Below are 22,357 nucleotides of genomic sequence, written 5' to 3'. Positions count from 1 at the left end.
TGGTTTATGACTCCGCGTCTCCGCCTGCCCTGCGGTTGGTGGTTCCACGGAGCCAAAGGGGGGTCTTGCTAACATACGCCCATGACGCGCCTTCTGCAGGCCACCGCGGATTCAAGGCCACTGTCACCGCACTACAACAGGTGGCATACTGGCCGCGCATGCATAATGACGTAGCAACCTACATCAAAGGATGCCTGGTTTGCTGCCAGTTTCAGCCAGCAAACCCGAGTCACCGAGCACCACTCCAACAGAAAGGAGTCACCTTCCCATGGTCTGATCTCCAAATTGATTGGGTGGGACCACTGGTCAGATCTCTGAGAGGGAACAAATACTTTCTTAAAGTAGTTTGCGCGTTCACCAAGTGGGTAGAATGCCTGCCTGCTCCAAACGACACCGCACACACCACTGCATGCCTGCTGATGAACCACGTGTTCTCCCGTTTTGGGTTGCCCTCACGGGTTAACTCGGACAGGGGAACCCACTTCACAGCCGAGGTAATGCAACAACTTTGGCAAATGCTCGGAATCAAGGCCCAGTTGCACATTAGCCATCACCCGCAGTCATCAGGACAGGTGGAGCGGACTAATCGCACCGTGGTAAATTTGCTGAAAAAGTTTGTTGTTTCCAACCATCGGGACTGGGACACCCGACTCCCACTGATCCTCATGGCGATTCGAGCCACCCCTCACGAATCCACAGGGGTGGCCCCCTTTGAAATGATGACCGGACGGCGAATGACGCTCCCCCTGCACCTGATGTACCAGCCAGGAGAAACAAACCTAGCCACGGCATACACGGCCTCCCAGTACGTGGAGGACTTGCAAGCCCACCTCTGGGCCACGTTTGCATTTGCTCAACAACGGCTTAAGCAAAGTGCAGAAGGTCAGAAAACCTACTACGATAGGAAAGCCTCACGAACCGAGTTCGAAATAGGTGATCGAGTATGGTACTACTTGTTCGCGCAACCAAATGCTACTACTCCGCGTGCCCAGATGGGCATCGCCCGAAAATTTCTTCCCCGGTGGGCAGGACCATATGAAATCGTCGACAAACTGCCACCCGTCGCCTATCAAATTAGGATGAATAAAGGACGTCAGGGGGACCAACTGAGGTGGGTCCACCGAAACCAGATTAAGAGTCACTGCGGTTTCGAACGTCTGGGAACGCGATCGAGCGAATCTCAGGACCAGCACGCGCGCGAAACTGACAAAGGGGGGTCACCAGCTGACTCCGAGTCAGCGGCCCAACCGACACCCTCGACAGATGCGCCGAACCCGTCGACCGACCTAGCTGACTACGATGTTTAAAAGTATCAGACGTGCAAAAGGGGGGTCAACACCCCGCTACACCTACCGAACCTTTAAGTGACACCACACCGAGCGACGCTAATTCGCTTGTCTTTGTTGGTTGCTAGAGGATTGTGTGATATGATGACGACCCTGATATTGTGCATGACCGCCGGGGTGAGTTGGCCAGAAACGGTTAAACCCGGACTTGCAGCGGAAATTGCCTTGATTGAATAACCAGGATTGCTTACGAATGATTGCGAGAAGTTAGCATACTGTGTTTTTCTACTTACTTACAGACGCTTGATGCAACACTTAAGGATACGGTCCTAGCTGTAACACACAATAGCATTATGCAGAACTAGACTAGACAACTACAAAACGATTTGCAACTCGAATTCAAAAGATTATGTACACTCAAGGTGTTATAATACTTATGAATGGTATGCTGCGTGAAATCAGTTTTTGCTAGCTATAAAAAGCTCCCCCGTACTTAAGGCCTTCAAAAGCAGGTCAGAGTACTCTTTTTAAAGCGTTAGTGAGTCTAGCTAATCTAACTAAGCTCCTTTGCCTTCCTTCCCTTAGTCTAGCGTGACTGCCGAGGATACTCTGATTTTTTTTTCTTCCCTTTCGTATCTTTTTCTCCCCCCTCTCCCTTTTTTTTCCCTTTTCCTTCAGTTATTCTTGGATAGCGCACGACTTTTCGGGTGTTTAATTACGCTATAGGAAGATGCGATAGCTTAGTACCTAGCAACGATAGTGTCGCGCTAACCGACCTAAGACTTTTTTTTTTTTGACGAACACCCCCAGGGGTGGAGATTTGCACCGACACGCAGGTGCCTGAAACAGCATCCCCCTCTTCAAAAGAGAGTTAGGGCCCGTAGTATAGCCCGGGTTTTTGAGTTTTAGAAGGCGAAATCCCCCTTCTTCGTTCTCTCTCTTTTCTTTAATTTGCTGTTCGTTTTCCCTAGTTACTCATAATATGATACTAGCCTTATAGCCTTAGGAAAAGTTTTCTTCCTTTTCTTTTGTTTGGAATTTCGCGTCTTGCGTCTTTCCCAGGCCCACGCCTGTTTTGGGACCCGAGTCCCTCAGTCAGCTGACACAGTACCAATTTAGACACACACTGTTAACTGAATACACATAGAGACCTTTGAAGACACACAGACATACCCTGCATACACATAACCAGGCAGAGGTTAGGGAAAAGTTGCACCAGTGGTATGTCTTGAGTGTTGCAGCAGAGCGTGACTGGGACTCCGGCCGTCTGACCGTGGCCTGGACCCTGGCCACGCATCGTCTGGACCCGCCAACCTGGACATCCTGAAGATTCATCCCGCTTGACGAAGGGGGGTCTGTAACAACTATTGCCTATGGCCCAGTATACTCTCTAATTTTTTTTTTAAGTTTGCTTCTTCTAAAGCAAATTCTCTGCAGTTGCATAAATATTCCACTGCCCAGACAGGATCTAAGCTTGGTTAGCTCTGCAGGTGGTCACCCAACCACCAACAAAGCTCTTTTGAAGCCGCTGACCAGGTGACAAAGGAATTTATGCGTCTGCCGAAGGAGTGTATTCAAGCCCGTCTTCCCGGAGCCCGAACAAATGGCTCCAATGATTTGGAATACACAAACGACTGATCAAAGGAATGTTCATGACCTCTTATCAATCACAAAGGATATTCTGGCGTCTCGCCCTTCCAGGGGGAACGTCTAGATGGAGCAACAGCACCGTCAAGTGGTGAAATTTGGAACTATCCTTAGTGACATTTCATATAAGTAACCGCATTTTACACATTTATACCATGATAATTCTTGACAGATAACTGAACTACGAATGATTCATGTTATGTCTTTGTGTGTATGAACATCCTATTTCATTTGTACTCCATAAAGAATGAAAGATAATCAATATCTTTCAGTTCAGTCAGATTAGACAAGTAGAAGTTACCTCACAAGTTAGTTTATGATGCATTAATTACGATGTGTGTTAAACGGGTTGTGTGGGAAAACTGATTTGCCAGACTGACCAAATTTAATGCCAAATTATTAATCCCTTTAATAATTTTTTTTTAAAGTCTGCGCGAGCGAACAGAAGGGGTGCCACCACCTACTGAAGCCCCGCCCATAGACTTTAAAAAGACGAGGGGACCCCCTCGCTGTTCTCTCTTCCTCTTCCAAAAAAACTCTCTTCCAACATAATCATCCTCAGGCTAACGACCTGCAAGTGTCCCAGCCTGCTCGAACTCTTTGTTCCAAGAAACTTGCCAACCACGTGGCCTTTTTTTTTTCTGGCAGCAACCGTTTCCGAGAGCAGACACTCGCTCCACGCCACGCCAAAGCAGGTGCAAACTACAACGCTGACCCCAAAGACTCTTTTACTCCTTTTTTCTTTTTTTTCTCTTTCCATCGGTGATCGCCCGCCAGCGGCGAGCTCAGCGGCCCCGGGGTACACTCGCTACGTACCGCCGGACTCAAGGTTGTTGCACCTAAGCCGCCCGCACCACCTGCTATTCGGTGGCGCCCCGCCGCGGTGCCAGCTCACCTCCAACGGCTGGCCTTCCCCGTACGCAGGTGCATAGCGGACCGAGCTCCAACACCTGGAGTAGGACAGCTGCCCGGCAGAATCAACCTCGCCGGAGAATCAACCTCGCCGAGTCGCCAACCAATCAAGGGACGAGCCGCGCAACTACGTCAGCCCCCGAGCAGCTTCCCTTGCTCACCTGTGGAATAAACCCTTTTTGATTTTCTAGCCTTTTTTCCAACGAACATTGACTATTTTTCCCCCTTTTTCACAAGACCCTTTTGCTCGTTCGACGCAAACGATTCTCGTAAGTGTGCGTTTGATTTCTAGCTCGGCGTATCCACTGTGTGCCACTTACGTTTGAAACATATCACCAATCTGGCAGGTCAAATTTCTCTTTTCCCTGTTTCCTTATTCATTCGCGTTCCGTCCTTATTTTCATTCGCTTTATTTTATTTCTCTTCTGACGGTAGAATAGTTAGATAGGCAGTGTTTTGATTCTGTAGTGTAGCAATCGTGAATAAACGTATGTTTTATTAACTCTATTCCGCCTAAGTCATCTGTGTTTCCGAGTGGATTATTATTCTTTTGTTAGTACAACGAACCACTGAATATCGAGTGTGGCGACTTTAGATTATAAATGATTGATGAAGGAAGGATTTTGGTCGTTGTTTGCTCCTGTTAACCCAAAGCAAAACCAACGTGGTGCCTCTAGAGGTTATCGAGGTAAATATAATTTACCTCTGTAACGTCCAGATTATTAATTCGTCCAAAAGACGACCCAATTATCGCTACAGTTATAACTAAGTCATTTATGACTATTCTTTTACTTTTCACTACTCAAAATGTTTACTGGCATCAGACCTAACCAAACATACATGTTTTTGTTATTTAGTTTTATTTATTTTTGATAGCCTCTATGGACGTTAAAAGCAGTATCGTGAATGAAGGATATGTTTAATAACTCCCCAGTACATGCTTCAAAAAAATCCCAAACTTGACATGTATATTTATAGTCAAGGCCTGAAGGTATCTCTATGACAAAATTCAGTTATAAATACAGCGCCACCTAGTCCTTGAGGCATAAAAAAACAACAACCCAACCCCACTTACGGTATTTTGTACAAAATTTGTGAACTCATTGTAAGTGTTATAACTAAGTCATTTATGACTATTCTTTTACTTTTCACTACTCAAAATGTTTACTGGCATCAGACCTAACCAAACATACATATTTTTGTTATTTAGTTTTATTGATTTTTGATAGCCTCTCTGGACATTAAAAGCAATATCGTAAATGAAGGATATGCTTCATAACTCCCAGGTATATGCTCCAAAAAATCCCATACTTGAAACGTATATTTATAGTCAAGGCTTGAAGGTATCTCTATGACAAAATTCAGTTATAAATACAGCGCCACCTAGTTCTTGAGGCAAAAAAAAAAGAAATGCCTCACTTACAGTATTTTTACAAAAATTGTAAACTCATTGTAAGTGTGATAACTAAGTCATTTATGAATATTCTTTTACTTTCCACCACTCAATATGTTCACTGGCATCAGACCGATCCAAACATATGTACTTTTTTATTTAGTTTCATTTTTTTGATCGCCTCTATGGACAATAAAAGCAACATTGTGCAATGAGTACGAGCGATGATGTGTATAAGTACTTTTGCAAAAAAAAATACCAATCAGGGCAACTCATTGCCTAAAATAAAAAAAAAGATGCTGATTTTTGCAGATCTTAATCACCAAAACCCATTGAGCTTGACACACCATCACACCTGGCAAAAAAATAAATAAATCCACGTAATGGTTTATCATGCCATTTTCAAAGAAATTCTGCTTCCAATGTGCCAGTACCCCAACGTGCAAGTACCCCAACGTGGCCCGGGCTGCGAGGGCCCTTTTGTAGCTGCTCGCAGCTCTAGTTATTATTATTTTTTTGTAATCATACACCGACTTAAACGTTTTAAATACAACACAAATTCAATTACTGGTGATATGACAAGGATTACCGTCCTTATAACATCATTAACTGCACCACACAATGCATTCTGGGAACAATATATGCAAAACAGGTCGATTTGACACGTCCGGAACGCATACCGGCAAAGTGTTGCCGCGTTCCATTTGCATTCGTGTTATTTTTCGGAACAATATTATAGTTGAGCTCCGTAATTTAGGGCTGGTCCACGAAAATCTGCGTATAAATGACGGCAATTGTTTTTAAGTTATATACAGTTATTTTCCTCATGCGCCCCACTTGATAATATATTTTCCTCCATGCGGCCCCTGAGCTAACATGAGTTTGACACCCCTGCTATACAGTATTTCATAATAGCCCACAGTGCTAATGTATTACATTACAGTAGTGGTAGATTTAGTTTAATACCTTCAGACTTCTATCGTTAACGACTTCCTCGACGTTCAGCTCGGACTGCATGAGCTTTAGCTAGAACAAAAAAAGATGGATTAGCTTCTTCTAAGCAGTAACCATGGATGTGTGCCAACGTTGGAAGAGAAAAAAAGTACTTTGGTCTGTTCCTTCCTGAGCTGTTTGATGAGAGCCATGTCAGCACTGTCCTTCGATCTTGCCTCCCGCAGATGCCCCACCACCTCAGACGTGTGTGTGATGCATTCTTTGATGGCTTTGTCTCGGTTGAGATGGGCCTCCACCATCTGTGTTTTTAAGGAAGGACATTCAAACCAACAGGAGAGTCTAAAACGTGTCATGTAAAAAATAAATAAATAAATAAATAAATAAATAAATAAATAAAACAAATACAAAAGCTCATCATCACTTAATGTACCAAAACTGTGTTCAATCGTCACCAAAATTCATCATTCATCAATACATCTCTGCTCATGCTAGGGCTGGGAGATATATTGATGTAGTATTGACGTCAAGATATGGAAATTCATACATACAGTAGATATTAATAACTACAGCTGTCAAACGATTACATTTTTTAATCAGGTTAATCACATCTTAGAATTTGATTAATCACGATTAATTGCTTAATTAAAAAGGCTTTTTATCAACATTTTTTGCCCGCCAAATTTAAAATGCACCTCTTATGCGTTAATTTTTTCGGCATTTAATGTTAAGAGGATGTCGTCAAAATTGTTTTGTTTTTTTGTTTTTCTGCACATGCTCATCCTCCTCTTTTTCTAATCAGTTACTTGCATAATTTAAAGTGGAAAAAAATGACCCCAATAGTTTGACATGAACAAATACTCTGAATGTCATAGGCAAACATTTATTAAATGCTTTACTTTAATGCATGTAGATGTTTATTCCTCAAACGCAATCTGTGCTACCTTTAACGTAGCCATCCGCTAAAAAATTAAAGGATCATCTGCAGTCAAAATTAAAAGTGCGATTAATCTGCGTTAATACATGATTAATGCGCTAATTTTTTTTATGATTAATTAATTAGTTAACGTTTTATCTTTGACAGCACTATTAATAACATATATAAATAATATAGTAATGAATTATTATTATAATAATTAGGGCCCGAGCAGCGGCGGCAGTGGTGCCGCTGAGAGGCCCTATTGTTTCTATAGGAATTCTCTTATTTTTTATTATTATTCTCTGCAAATGATTGCATTTTTGAGACACTAAATGTGAACGAAAACGCACCAAACGTTACATACACACACGCACACACCCACACATCACACACAAACAACCCTGTTAACACTGTCTTCTTTGGAAGACTGTTGCAAGACAGTGATGGCTCAGGATTTAAGGATATCCAAACATCACGATACGATATCATCACAATATGAAGGTCACGATACGATAATTATCGCGATATTGTGGGGAGGTTGGCGATAGAAAAAAAGTCACAATATTGTAAAAAGATAAAATAAAAAAACTCACCCTAAAAAACAATATTGTGCTTATACAGAAATAATATTATAAAAAAAAATAAAATACGATAAAAATATTATTATATATAAAAATACATAAATATATGCATTGAGGCACTTACTCACATATTGACCCAGTTCACAAACATACTGTATTACTTTCCCCTTCATCTGACCATTGGTGTGGATTTTAAACGTATAAGGGCCAAAACATGCCTTGTGAAAATTAAACTGCACTAAAAAAAGAAAAAAGAAAAAAAAAGAAAAACTAGCCATCAGGGGGAGCTAGTACTGCACAATTGGAAATCAACCTGACCTTTTTTAACAGATGTGCTGGTTTTAATGTTGTGACATGACAACGACGATATATTGTAGGAGATTGAATATTGCGATATCACGATATTGCCGGTATCGTTACATCCCTACCAACGCACCTGCCTACTCGGACTGCGACACTAATTCAACATGGTTCATTGTCGCTGTAGAAACAGAATATATAGTGAAAACCCAGAGTACAAATCGATATATTCAAGCGAGCCTGTGGAGTTAGAATCATGCCAAAACCACACAAATAACCTGATCTATGTACAAAAAACGTGATCTACGTACACAAAACCTGATCTACGTGCACAAAACGTGATCTACGTACACAAAACCTGTTCTACGTACACAAAACCTGATCTATGTACACAAAATGTGTGATCTACGTACACAAAACCTGATCTACGTACACAAAACGTGTGTTCTACCTACACAAAACATGATCTACGTACACCAAACACAAGCATATCTTCAAAAATAAATAAATCTTTCAAGTGCAAAAAAAAAAATGTTTTGCGTACGTAAAAAGAAATTCTACAATTACGGATTAAACTCACGTGACTTTTGCCAGTGATCTTCTGCCGAGCAGTTCTACGTGCCGAAAACCCAAGATCCACACGCGCAAAGCCAGTAAAATTTACAGCAGAGGGCGCTGTTGAATCAGAGCCAGATTGAGAGAGAGTTTGGCCAACTCCTCAACTGCTGGTCACATGACATATGGACGCCCTGTCGTTACCATGCTGCTGCGATTACGTAATACGTAATTTGTATTGCAAAAAAAAGTAACACTCATTTGACGAGGTAGAAAGCTGCAGTGTGCAGTCCCACCTACATCAAACTGGGGTATTTTACTTACTTTATTTAACCATAAAGCTAACCCTGCATCATAACGGCACTGCCTGGTTGTGATTGTGAACAACGCCATGCTGAGCAACACGGCATAATTGCAATATGTAAGTGATAATGTCAGGTTCATCAATACTGACACTTTTATAATAATTTTACACAGACACAAAAAGGAGAGAAAGACACCGTAATACCTTTGAACACGCTAGCGAGGAGAGCAGAGGAGAACTGTGCCATACAATTCAAACCTATGCTTCTAAAACAGTCCCTCTGCCCCCTCTCTTTTTATTTGGATTGCCTGGCACACAAAATGAAAATAGGGAGGGGAAGCGAAAGAGATACTGATTATCTTCTCCATCCAGGTTCTTCTTTGACGTTCGATCATGACTTTGCAGAAACTCAATAAACATCACGTTTCATGCAAGGGCACTTTCGATTGCCAACGGATGCGTAATTTTGGTCTCCAGATCTTCAAGAGCAGTTTTGCTCTCGCTGCAAACACTATATTTAATATGAATGATTATGAAACTTAGCAAATGTATGATAAAAACAATATAGTTAAATCAATCAAATCATCTTCTGCTAATCACACTTGTTAGTTAATTATTCTTAATTCAACAATTATTCTATCATTCCCCCCTTTTTATCCTACATTTGCTACCAAAAAGAATATCATTAGAAAGACCTCCCAATGGCTTTACCCCAATAAATCATAAATTCTGCAGCAAAGAGGAAAATCAACACCTGCCTAACACACATTCATATAGACAGGAATATTAATGTAAATAAGAAGTGGCGCAGGAAACAGGTCAGTAAGGGGATAGATATCGTCACCAGTGTTGGCCAGGTCATCCAGCAAGACGTGTTAACCCGAGTTTCATCCTGTCTCACCAACAAAGGGAATAAGTCATTGAATTTAGAATTTGTAGGGGCTACAGCGGCGGAGATAAGGCGGTTGAGGAGAAGGCGAATGCAGGGGATCATTCAACAACCACCAAATGGCAAGAACAACAACTGAGGCGGCAATGGAATCCAGAATAGTGAAACCCAGATTTTTGTACTCGCCAAACATGCTATCCCATCACTCAGCACAGGCAGAGGTGTCCACACCTGAGTGCTCCTTCATCTTGTGGTTCAAGGTGCGCAGGCCATCTATGGCCTTCGAAAGAGCGCCCTCCGTGGCGGTATTTTTGGCACGTAAGTGCAGCAATGGCTGCCAAACATAGCACATAGCACCTTTTTCAGCAAGGAGCATATCGACCGCAGTGCGGTTCTGGAACGCCATGAGTGAGGCAGCAGCCAATTGTTCTCGAATTGCAATAAAGCCAGTCTCAGTGTAATTTCCCAGTTTTTGAACATTATAGTGGATGTAGTTGATCCGACCGCCATTCTTGTTGGGTGTTATCCAATTAAAAATGGACTCCCACCCTGCTGCAATCTAGTCAACCAACTTATACTCATCCGGTACTCCCCGTGGCACGCCAATGGAGTCAATGTAGGTCAGATTCCCGTCCTCCCAGGCAAGCAAGCGCCTCCTGGAACGTTGGAAACGTGACCCCAGCCCTCCAGCGGTTTGGAAGAGCAAGTCTCCCCCACCAGGCTGAAGGCCAGACTCCAGGTTCGACACAGCCAATTGGATGTCTCTGGAAAAACAGACACGGGTAAGAGAAGTGACACAAGCGCAGCCACATGGACCAGTCTAATAAGAGGGCGCAAAGTTTTTGTAAAATAATCAATCGTATAACTTGACCAGTCTCCACTGGTCTCAGCAACCAGTGTTGACAATTTAAATCTTGCCAATATATACCAAACATACCCCTTGCCATCACTATAAGCACTATACCCATGCTCTTCTTCAACCCTAACAGATCTGGTCTCGGTTAGCAAGATGTCAGACCATAGAAATATAAGAATAATAGTAGCACAGCCGGAAGACAGTACATTTTAGTCCGCGGTGGGTGCCCTTAATTGATCAAGGATGCAGGAAGAGGAAAAAAAAATTTTGTTACTGGGCAATTTATCTGTCCGCATTGGTCCGGGTTTAGCGAATGTCACCATTGTAATGGTAATTTTTTTCATTCTTAGTTTTTTTTTTTTTTTTTTTTTTCCCCAGAAGTTCTCTATTAGGTCGACTAGCTACGCTATATGCCTGCATAGCAGTGGTGTACTAGTTTCTTCATTCCCCCCCCCCCTCCGGAAATGTAAACCATCAACTGTGACATAAGAATCAGCCCGATATAAAGCAGACACAACACTGCAGAAATCGTTACCATTATAATGACATAACACGCAGCGGCACATTTCAGACACTTACGACACGTCATTGTCAGCTGAGAAACTCCTACAATGGTTCAGGCGTCTTGTAAATTCTTCACTGGCCCTCAGGTATTTTCAGACACTAAAAATCTGCACCCACCTTTATGCCAGACTTGGCTCACCGTCCCCCCTGAGTTTCTCAGATGAGATGACCTTTTTACAATGTGTGAGATGTATCCAAGTCTTTCTTTCTGCGATCTTTGACAGCTGTTGGTGTAGTCATCAGCACTTGATGCCAATGCTTCCTCTTTATGGCTCGACCCAATCTCCATGCGCAGTCAGCTCTTCCTGTGAGGGGGAAGCACAAACTCCCCCTGGCATTTCTAAATCTTTCCGCTTCTCTAACGTTTTCCGCATATAATCTGCCAAAGTAGCCCCATCGTCTAACTCCCACTGTGTAGTAAATATTTACAGTTTATCCGGTCTCCCAAAAAGAGTTTCAAATGGAGTTAGACCTGCCGCGCTAGTTATATTAATATACAGTTTTACTAGGTCTATACATTGAGTCCACGGCTGTTTTGTTTCCTCCATAAATGTCTTTAGGTGGTTTTTAATTGTTCCGTTCATTCGTTCTACAAAGTCCACGCTCTGTGGGTAAGCGCAATGGTGTTTTAAAATAACATGGAACATTTTGCCAATCTTGTCAATAATTGTGTTCACAAAATGTGTTCCATTGTCACGATAAATAGCTTCAGGAATGCCATATCGCGGTATTATATCTTTACATAATGCCTTGGCTACCGTTAGTGCATCAGGGTGTGATGCTGGAAAAATTTCAACCCACTTTAAAAAGGCATCAATTATGACCAAGCAATATTTTTCCCTTCTCATTTGCTTAGCACAATAAAATCTATATGTATTCTTTTGAAATGGATACGTAGCCTGGGGAAACTGGCCACTCTTAGCCCTAGAATTCCCTTATGGATTATGTTTTGAACAAGTCAGACGAGCTCTACAAAAATATCTTGAATACAAATTAAACCCATATGCCGCATAATGTCTCTCAATCATTTTTGATTTTTGTCATCCCGGCCGTGGACAGATGGACTTTACCATGCGTTAAGGTGGCAGCCCATCTAAAAAGATTTGTTTTTTGTTTTTTTGTGAAAACTGGTTTATTTTCATTACTGATATAAATCCCATTTATCAGTGTCGCCCCTTTATTTTCCCAAAATCTTTTTTTTTTTTTTTTTTCTTGCGCCGGACTTTGCTGTTGCATTTCGAATAGGACGCTGTTTTGCAGAATATCATCTTGTACTATGTTGTCTGCAACCCCTAAAAATGGCCTCATAGCAGCTTGCTTGGCCGTCTTATCAGCAAATGCATTCCCCAGGGTGACACTATCTGTGCCAGTGGTGTGTGCTGCACACTTACATATCGCTACCCTTTTTGGCAACTGAACAGCATTTAGCAGCTCAGTCAGAAGCGCCGCATGTGTCACCGGCTTGCCTGTAGATGTTATCATCCCCCTATTTTTCCAATACTGAGCAAATATGTGACATGTAGAGAATGCATACTGGCTGTCAGTGTAAATGGTAACATCTTTTCCAGCCATCAATTTACACGCCATCGTCAACGCAACTAATTCAGCTGCTTGCGCTGAATAATACGAGGGCAGAGGCTCGACCTTTAACATGGTATCTTGTGTTACGACAGCATATCCTGTTTGTGTTTTCCCCAAATCATTTTTCTTTGACGAGCCGTCCACGTAAAGAATTGCTCCACTCTTCCAAAGGCTGATCCTTTAAATCTGGTCGACATTTAGTAGTCTGTTCCGCAAGCTCCTGACAATCATGCAGCCCCCCATCACAAGGGAGTGGCATCAATGTGGCTGGATTCAAAACGGTGCATCTTTCCAACGTCAGATGCAGTTGCGAAAGCCGGATGGCCATACAAGATAATAGGCCGTCAGGTCACACACGTTTTCGTTCAGTTTCGCTCCACTACCAGGGGCACTAAATAATCTTTACTTCATAAAATAGATTTATTAGTAGTAAGTAAGAATCCGTGGAGTTCACCCTCTGAAAACCTGCCAATTTTGTATTTTCGGTGGTGAAACCCCGGCACTATTTTTGCGATGAGGCGCAGTGATCTCCGGTGTGGGCGTAGTGCCATTAGGTCGGTATTGGTGTGATTTAGGTCACATGAGCCAATCAGGTAGCTGCTGCTTTCTCCTCACCATAGCAACCGCATATCAAAAATGGCGACCACAACGTCGGAGAGCGAAGAAGAGCGAAAGGAGAAAAAAGTTAAAAAGAAAGTGGTGAAAAAACTTCGTTCCCGTTCAGGTTTGCCCATCGCTTCAGCTGGCCCCGTCCTTCCAGCCATCTGCATCATTTGTAAAAATAAATTTCAAAGTATATTCGTCTGGGATCGGAAGGCACACGGAAGAGGGATCATCTCGCCAAAGCAGAAACATTGTCAGCAGGTATGTGCTACACACACGCTTGCCCATTTCTGTTATTAATGTGACCGATATTTTGTATAGGGCTGAAAATAATTTGTTGCTAGGTTAAGTTTTAAGGCTATAGTTTATTAAAAACGCGAGCTGCTGAATGATTTATCGAGTGAATCCAACAGTTGTTACCAAGCTCGAGTTACCTGTGCCCATCAGAGTCATAATAGAGAGTCACAGCTACACGCTCCCTTTTTCCCAAACTCTCTCTCATCAACCTCAACAAACACTTTACTTAAATCTGTGATGTGCATATACTGTAAAGAGGTGATGTGACAATAACACTTATAATGTAATTCTTTTTTGTCTAAAGGCGGGTTGCTGCAGGCAGCTGAGATGAAGAAAGACTGTTCCATTCTTCTGCATATTCAAGACAAAAGACTGTGTCACAATGGAGGTGCAGTTTTGTTTCAGAGATTACACAAGGTTCTTAAAGTCAACAGAAACAGCAACCAGGGACGAACAAATGTGAGTTGTTACATTGCACTATTTCATTGTCACTTTGCTAAAATTACACATTTCAAAAGTAAAGCATTGGTCAGCAATATGTCACTTGTATTCTGTTTACATTTCGAGACAGCATTAATTAGAAAGCATGACTCTGCACATGTTAAGTGAGTGTAGGTGTGTTTCAGACAACCCTATGCTGAGAGCTACAAACTCTTTTGTGAACAAGTAATCTGTCAAAGGATTATAGTTGACAAAGATGTGATGAGAATGGACAAGCTAAGAGGTTTGTGAACAGTGTTAAGAAACATGGGGATCTTGATGCTTCAGACTACAGGTAACGTATAAATCTTCACACTGAAAAACATTGTCTGAAATCTATGGGAAGAGATTTGTCTAAAATCTCACTGTTTCAGAAAAAAATAGTTTGCTGACAAGCTCAATTTAAGTTAAAAATAAATAAATAAATAAAATGGATTCTCTAAAAATGAAAACCAGTTGGTTGTTAATTATTATATGCAAATGTGTTTTTTCGTCTTCTGTATTTATAATTGTTCTTTGACCAAGAAAGTATATAGGCCTATAGGTATATTTTTATTTCTATCCAAATATACGATTATTCACTAGAATTTTCAGTAGGATATCCGAATACCAAAATATTCGATAGCTGCAGCACTAATAATACTAATTTTGAGTTGTGGCACGCCCACACGAGTTATTTTACCACACACCCATGTCAAAACTAGCTTACTGCACACACTGCACCCCAACGTCAAATTTTTGCTAACGTCATAATAATAATAATAATAATAATAATAATAATAATAATAATAACAATAATAATAATATATTATAAATTTTGTTGGATCCAAAAGCAACTTACATAATTATAGTTTCATATGATTGTAATTGTCTTATTTTCAAATGTTTAAATATTTTTCTTGATTTGAACAAAATATAATTGTTTTGAATAATCTTGATTTCAATTATTACCAAAATAATTGTGATGATTATTTTTTTCCATAATAGAGCAGCCCTAATGTGATGTGAATATGTGTATCTTGTGCTCATCTTTCCCTTTAATTTTCTATTTCAGGCAGTATATACTGAAACGAAGATTGAGGTGTGATTTCCCCCAGCTGGTTTTTCACACCCCTTTCCAGCAACAACTCTGCAATGGTTTTTGTAGAGACATTATCAACAACTGACAAACTTTTAGACGGGGTACCTCACTCATCAGATACATCAACTACTGAGTCTACTGACGTAAGCCAAGAAAGTGACACTAACACATAGCTGGTAAAACATCAGGTTGTAAAATCGCAGGGCATACGAGGATACTTTACAGTGCAGGGCTGTAAAATTTGCCATTTTGTTTGTTTCATTATCAAGATGTTAACTCTCCATTTTAACACTTTTCAAGCAAAAATAAAAATGTCTGTATTCCATTTTTCCACAACACAGACCTTTGTTAAATTGGTCTGCCAAAAAAAGAGAGCTGTTCCAATGAAGTTCCAAAGGTTTTATTGTGAATGCACATTTGATTTTAATTTTATTTATTTTATTTTTTTTATTAATATGTTTTGAGTGGGGGGCAGGGGTGGGGGCAGGAGTGGGGGGGCGGGGGGTATAAATGACATGCTGTGATGACACAATCTGATACCTTAATAAATATTCAATATGTTATAATAATCTGGGCTCTGAATGCATCTATTTTCATCTTGTCCATTTTGCCTTGTTCCAGGTTTGTGGTGCATGGTAGTATTTTTGGCCAATGTATGCTGCTTCTTGTGTACCTTTCATGACGTAATAGGTTGTGAATTGTTTTCATATATGAAACATAAACATAGCTAAATGTAACATCCGTGTGCTGGTTTCACTTCTAGTTGAAGCGTTTTTTTGTTTTTTTGGCACAAATTTAATATATTTAATTATCTAAATTCACATGATTGCACCAAACCACCAATACTTGTTTCTGGTGTTAGGTACATGTATTTATAACATCTGGGAATGATTTTCTGTTGCCAAATTTAATGTAAGACGTTTTACAACCAAAAACAGCAGCACAAGATTTTCGTTTTTTGTTATTGACCTAAATATGCATTTCTGGCTTGTGACAAAATTGGGGCAGGAAAACATTGGGTGAACTTTTAACCCAAAGTTCAGAAGGGTATTATCTATCAAAAAATGCATTGAACAAGTAGTGCCCAGACAGTGGAGCGAAACTCATTTTCTAGGCACTTTTTTGGGGTTCACCCCACGGCCTATAAGTGTTTGCGGGTAATAAGAAAGTCATATTAGATTGCAGCAACAAGGCTGACACAGCGTGTGGTACTCTTAATGTCAGAGGGTGAAAAAGCACGATTGTGGAGCTACTTTCTACTGCCATATATGCAGCCACAACTGCTCTGACGCAATGAGGAAGTGCGCAAGCCATCTGGCCTCTCTGACTTTATCTCCAAAGCCTCTAACGTGCTGACCCTCTGATGTACTCATTTCTAATCCTATCCATCCTGGTCACTCTCAAAGAGAACCTCAGCATCTTCATCTCTGCCACCTCCAGCTCCGCCTCCTGTCTTTTCCTCAGTGGCACTGTCTCCAAATCAAACAACATCACTGGTCTCAACACAGTTTTATAAAACTTTCCTTTCATTTTAGCTGAAACTCTTCTCTCACACATCACACCTGACACTTCTCCAAATGTTCCAACCTGCCTGCACACACTTCTTCACTTCGTTTCCACACTCTCCATTGCTCTGAACTGTTGACCCTAAATACTTAAACTCCTCCACCTTCTTGGTCTCTTTTCCCTGTAACCTCACTCTTCCACTTGGATCCCTCTCATTCACACACAGATACTCCGTCTTGCTACAGCTAACCTTCATTCCCCTCCTTTCCAGGGCAAACCTCCACGCCTCAAGTTTCTCCTCCACCTGTTCCCTGCTCTCACTACAGATCACTATGTCATCTGCAAACATCATCGTCCATGGGGATTCCTGTCTAACCTCGTCTGTCATCATGTCCATTACCATAGCGAAGAAGAAGGGGCTCAGAGCTGACCCCTGATGTAGTCCAACCTCCACTTTGAACTCATCCGTCACACCTACAGCACACCTCACCACTGTCTTACAGTCCTTATACGTGTCCTGCACCACTTGAACATACTTCTCCACCACTCAAGACTTCCTCATACAAAACCACAGTTCCTCTCTGGGCACCCTGTCAAAAGCTTTCTCCAGGTCTACAAAGACACAATGCAGCTCCTTCCTACGTTCTCTGTACTTCTCAATCAACATCCTCAAAGCAAATACTGCATCGGCCGTACTTTTTTTTTTTTTTTTTTTTTTTTTTTTTTTAAGCATGAAACCAAACTGCTCCTCACAAATTTTTACCTCTGCCCTCAGTCTAGCTTCCATTACTCTTTCCCATAACTTCATTGTGTGGCTCATCAGCTTTATTCCACTGTAGTTGCCACAATTCTGCATGTCTCCATTGTTCTTAAAAACAGGCATCAGCACACTTCTCCTCCATTCCTCAGGCATTTTCTCACTATCTAAGATCCTGTTGAACATCCCAGTCAGAAATTCTACTGCTACCTCTCCTATACACTTCCATACCTCCACAGGTATATCATCAGGACCGAGTGCCTTTCCACTCTTCATCCTCTTCAATGCCCTTCTCACTTCATCCTTACTAATCTTTGCTACTTCCTGGTCCACAACAGTCACCCCTTTCTACTCTTCGTTCTCTCTCATTTTCCTCATTCATCAACTCTTCAAAGCACTCTTTCCATCTTCCCATCACACCGCTGGCATCTGTCAACACTCTTCCATCCCTACCCTACCCTTAACCTGCTGCACATCCTTCCCATCTCTCTTTGCCTTGCCAACCTGTATAGATCAGTCTCTCCCTCCTTACTGTCCAACCTAGCATACAAGTCATTGTAAGTCACTTCTACTTTCACCTTACACCATATTTCCCTGTATTCCTGTCTACTTTCTTCAGTCCTCCCAGTGTCCCACTTCTTCTTAGCTAACCTCTTTCTGTGGATCCACTTCTGCACCTCCTCATTCCACCACCATGTCTCCTTGTGTCCTTTCCTTCCAGATGACACACCAAGACTGTCCTACCTGTACGCCTGATCACATTTGCTGTAGCTGTCCAGTCACCTGGGAACACATCCTCACTATGCAGAGCCTCTCTCAACTCCTTCCTGAAAGTCATACAACACTCTTCCTTTTTCAGCTTGCACCATTTCGTCTTCTGTTCTGCCTTTGCCCTCTTCATCTTCCTCACCACCAGTCATCCTACACACAACCATCCTATGCTGTCTGGCTACACTCTCACCTACCACCACTTTGCAGTCGCTGATCTCCTTCAGATTACACCGTCTACACAAGATGTAGTCTACCTGTGTACTTCTACCTCCTCTCTTGTAAATCATCCTATGTTCATGCCTCTTCTGGAAGAAAGTATTCACGACAGCCATTTCCATCCTTTTTGCAAAGTCAATTACCATCTGTCCTTCTGCGTTCCTCTCCTGGATACCAAATCTGCCCATCACCTCCTCATGTCCTCTGTTTCCTGCACCAACATGTCCATTGAAGTCTGCACCAATGATAACCCTCTCACTTCTATGGATGCTTTGCACCATTTCATCAAGGTCCAACCAAAAGTTCTCCTTCTCCTCCAGCTCACATCCTACCTGTGGCGCATATCCACGAACAACATTGATCATTACACCTTCGCTTCAGGCTCATCACCCTATCTGACACTTTTTTTTTTTTACCTCTAGAACGTTCATAACAAACTCCTACTCCATTTCTCTTCCTGTTTAAACCTTGATAGAACAATTTGAAACCAGCTCCAAAACTTCTAGCTTTGCTCCCTTTCCACCAGGTCTCCTGAACACACAGTATGTCCAACTTCCTCCTCTGCATTATGTCAACCAACTCTGTACCTTTTCCTGTCATACTTCCAACATTCAAAGTCCTCACTCTAAGTCCTAGACTCGTGGTGTTCTTCTTCTTCCTTCCTACTTACACACCTTCCTCCTCTCCTTCTTCGACCAACAGTAGTACAATTTCCACTGCACCGATGGTGGGCGTTGTTAACCCGGGCCACAACCGATCCGGTATGGAAGTCATATCTTTGATTCGCATGTTTGGTTAGGCCAAAGTTTTACGTTGGATGTCCTTCCTGACACAAGCCTCTGTATTTATCCGGGCTTGGGACTGGCACAAGAAGACACTGGCTTGTGCCCCCTCATGGCTACATTCCAAACTCTCTCTCAATACGGTGCTGATTCAACAGCGCCCCCTGCTGTACTGGCTGTACTGGCTTTGCATGTATGGATCTTGGGTTTTCGGCAGGTAGAACTGCTCGGCAGAATATCGCTGCCAAAAGTCCCGTGAGTTTTATCCGTAGTTGTAGAATTGTTTTTTATGTACGCAAAACATTTTTTTTCCACTTGAAAGATTTTATTTTTTTTTGTAATTGAAGATATGCTTCTTTGTTTACGTAGATCATGTTTTGTGTATGTAGATCAGTTTTTTTGGTAGGTAGGTCACACGTTTTGTGTACGACACGTAGATCAGGTTTTGTGTATCGCTTCCTGCTTTCCTAGTGTGTAGACGCAATCTGCTCTGTTCCTCCTTTGCTTTGCATTCTTTCAGCTGATAACTGCTTTTTTCTTTCTTTTTCTGGGATTTTTCCTGGACATTTGCCTTGATGTGGCTGTACTACCTTTTTGTTTGGTAGATACAACCAGCTGGGCGCATTTTTCAACATTTTTTTGGAAACTCCTCACGATAACGTGAGCACGGCCTGCTAATCAGCACGCGACTGCTACTAGCAGCATGGCTGGACGAATGATGCCTTCCATCTCGACCGATGAATACCACAAACTTCTTCAGAAGATGGCAGTGCTGGAGACAAGAACGCACCGCCTTGAAATGTTTGTGGAGGTGAATGGAAAATCGTGGAATGACACCACACTGCCAATGTCTCCAAACGGTGGTCATGAGCATGCTAACAAACAGCTAGCTCCATCCACCGACCCTCTGTGGAATGTACTGGGAGCAAAGCCAAAACTGAGGAGTCGTCGCCCAACAGCTGGACCTGACCGCCAACTAATGCCTGAGGAAACACGTCGGCCTATGCAAAAGGCTACCTCAACCCCAAGAAATCAGTCTTGGCCGTTGGTACCAGCAAGAAAAAGGAAACCGTCTCTTGGCCGACGAAGACAAAATACTGATATCTAACTGAGAAACAGGTTTGCCGTGCTGTCGCCGAGCCAGCAAGCCTCGGGGGATCACAGCACCAGTCAAAGGTATGAAACCGGACCTTCTCAGCAAATGCGTTCAGCTACTGAGACACAAAAACTGATAATAGGCGACAAAGCCTTGTTTGGTGTTAAACGTCTGTGCAGCAGAAAAAACACAAAAGTTCTGTGTTCTGTGTGTCTGTGTGCTAATGACATGGTGCTGGACATTTCTGAAAAAGTCGACAAGATTGCTACTGACTACCCGACTGTGAGATCGATTGTGATTCACACAGGAGCATTCGATGTGTTGAAAAAACAGTCGGAGATACTGAAGCAAGACTTTATTACCCTTCTACACAAGATAATGATATATAGTAGAGATAGACCGATATGCTTTTTTCAGGGCCGATACCGATTCCGATTATCGGTAGTCAAGGAGGCAGATAACCGATATTTGAAGCCGATATTCATTTGCAGTAAAAGTTAAAATGTTGGCACCAAATTTTTGAATAATGCAAACCCTAACAGTTCTTTACAATGGATTCTCACACTGCACGTTTCATTTTACATCCTTCTATCTGCAATAAGACGTTGGTGGCGGGGGGAGTTAAATGTGGGGGCCAATGTGACATTACCTTTTATAGCATTTGGGATACTTGTAGTTTTATTCTATAAATGTTATATTTTTATATTTTGAAGTAATAGGAGGAACCCTGTCATTCAAAATGTGCATCAGCTGTGGCATTACTTATTACTACAGCAAAAAAAATAAAAAAAATTCCATGAGAAAAACTATTCATCCCTGAACACCATACAGTTCTTGTAGACCTTATTATGATTATTGTTATTGTTACCATATAGACAGTTTTGATAAGCTGAGGATCTTAAATCGAGAACAGCAATATCATGCTACTCCTCTCTACAAGAGAACTGTCAAAAGACACTTCATCATGTAGTTTACTGCCACTTAGGATGCCCCAATCAACGCAGAAAAAGGTAGAGTAAAATAACTTGGTTATAATAATAGTAAGAATAACTTGGTTAAACAGACATTGTTGCGGTGGACCGCTGCCAGTTTCTGCTGTTTAATGTGTTTTACACTTATAGACACGTATGTGTATATGGGCACACTATTCTCTCACTACTGTACTGTACTGTATCACTTAATGGCACAGATGTACTTGTCTAAATAATAACTGGGCTGCAACATTGCTAATTCACATTAACAAGCACTATCTTAGCTGTCCACATGAATAGTTACTAACACACGAGAAAGTTATACAACACACCAAACATGAGCTCATTATTCAAAGTATGATGCACGTAACGAAATTACATCACTAAACATTAATTGCAGCCGTGTACGGCCGTAGATGTTACATATTAGTGGCATCCATTGAGAGGATAATGTCCCAACTGACGGCAGACATGACGTGAAAAGAGAGACAAAACGAGCAAATAAGCACACTATACTTTAGTGCACTTCTCTACTAATGCCAAACATATGGAAGAGAACACGTTCATGTAGTTAAACGGTGTTTGAGACACTTAATTTGTTACGGAGCGGACTTTAACGAGGTGCACAACGAGCTGTCAATCAAATCGACGTCGAAGCTTAAGGCACACAATGGCAAACCAGTGCGACAAATAAACACAATATAAAGTAACTAAACGCTATTTAGTGTCACTGTGGCATCTAACTGCATAATAACCGCTATGCAACAAGTAGTGGACGTGACCCAGAATGCAATGTGTGCGTCACGAGAGGTAAATATAATGACATTACTCTACTCTTAACATGGAACTAGACAATATAATAATGACAACTGTTAATATTTGGAACCTTTCTAACAAACATTATTTACTAGGGGTGTGAATTGCCTAGTACCTGACGATTCGATTCGTATCACGATTCACAGGTCACGATTCGATTCGATACCGATTAATCCCGATACGAATTTATAAGTCGATTGTTGCGATTTTTTTTCATTCAAATTTAGAAAATACTAATCAGTA

The 22,357-nt window shown here is 41.7% G+C and overlaps 1 protein-coding gene across 4 annotated transcripts in view; it reads right to left on the bottom strand.

Moving 5' to 3' along the window:
* mix23 (mitochondrial matrix import factor 23) overlaps positions 1-22,357 on the bottom strand; it is a 119,936-nt gene that overhangs the window by 46,539 nt on the left and 51,040 nt on the right. For 3 of the 4 annotated variants that reach the window (XM_077509371.1, XM_077509372.1, XM_077509370.1), the window contains exons 3-4: positions 6,345-6,491; positions 6,205-6,264 (exon numbers count right to left, since the gene is read on the bottom strand). In XM_077509371.1, the coding sequence (XP_077365497.1) occupies positions 6,205-6,264; positions 6,345-6,491 (207 nt within the window). Of the gene's footprint in view, positions 1-759; positions 5,594-6,204; positions 6,265-6,344; positions 6,492-22,357 lie in introns of those variants that run through there. The other variant, XM_077509373.1, reaches the window with a different exon arrangement.

This window comes from Festucalex cinctus, chromosome 20, assembly GCF_051991245.1.
Source record: "Festucalex cinctus isolate MCC-2025b chromosome 20, RoL_Fcin_1.0, whole genome shotgun sequence".
NCBI classification, from domain to species: Eukaryota; Metazoa; Chordata; class Actinopteri; order Syngnathiformes; family Syngnathidae; genus Festucalex; species Festucalex cinctus.
The sequence above is the reverse complement of the archived record's forward strand: the minus strand, read 5'-3'. Positions and strand labels throughout refer to the sequence as shown.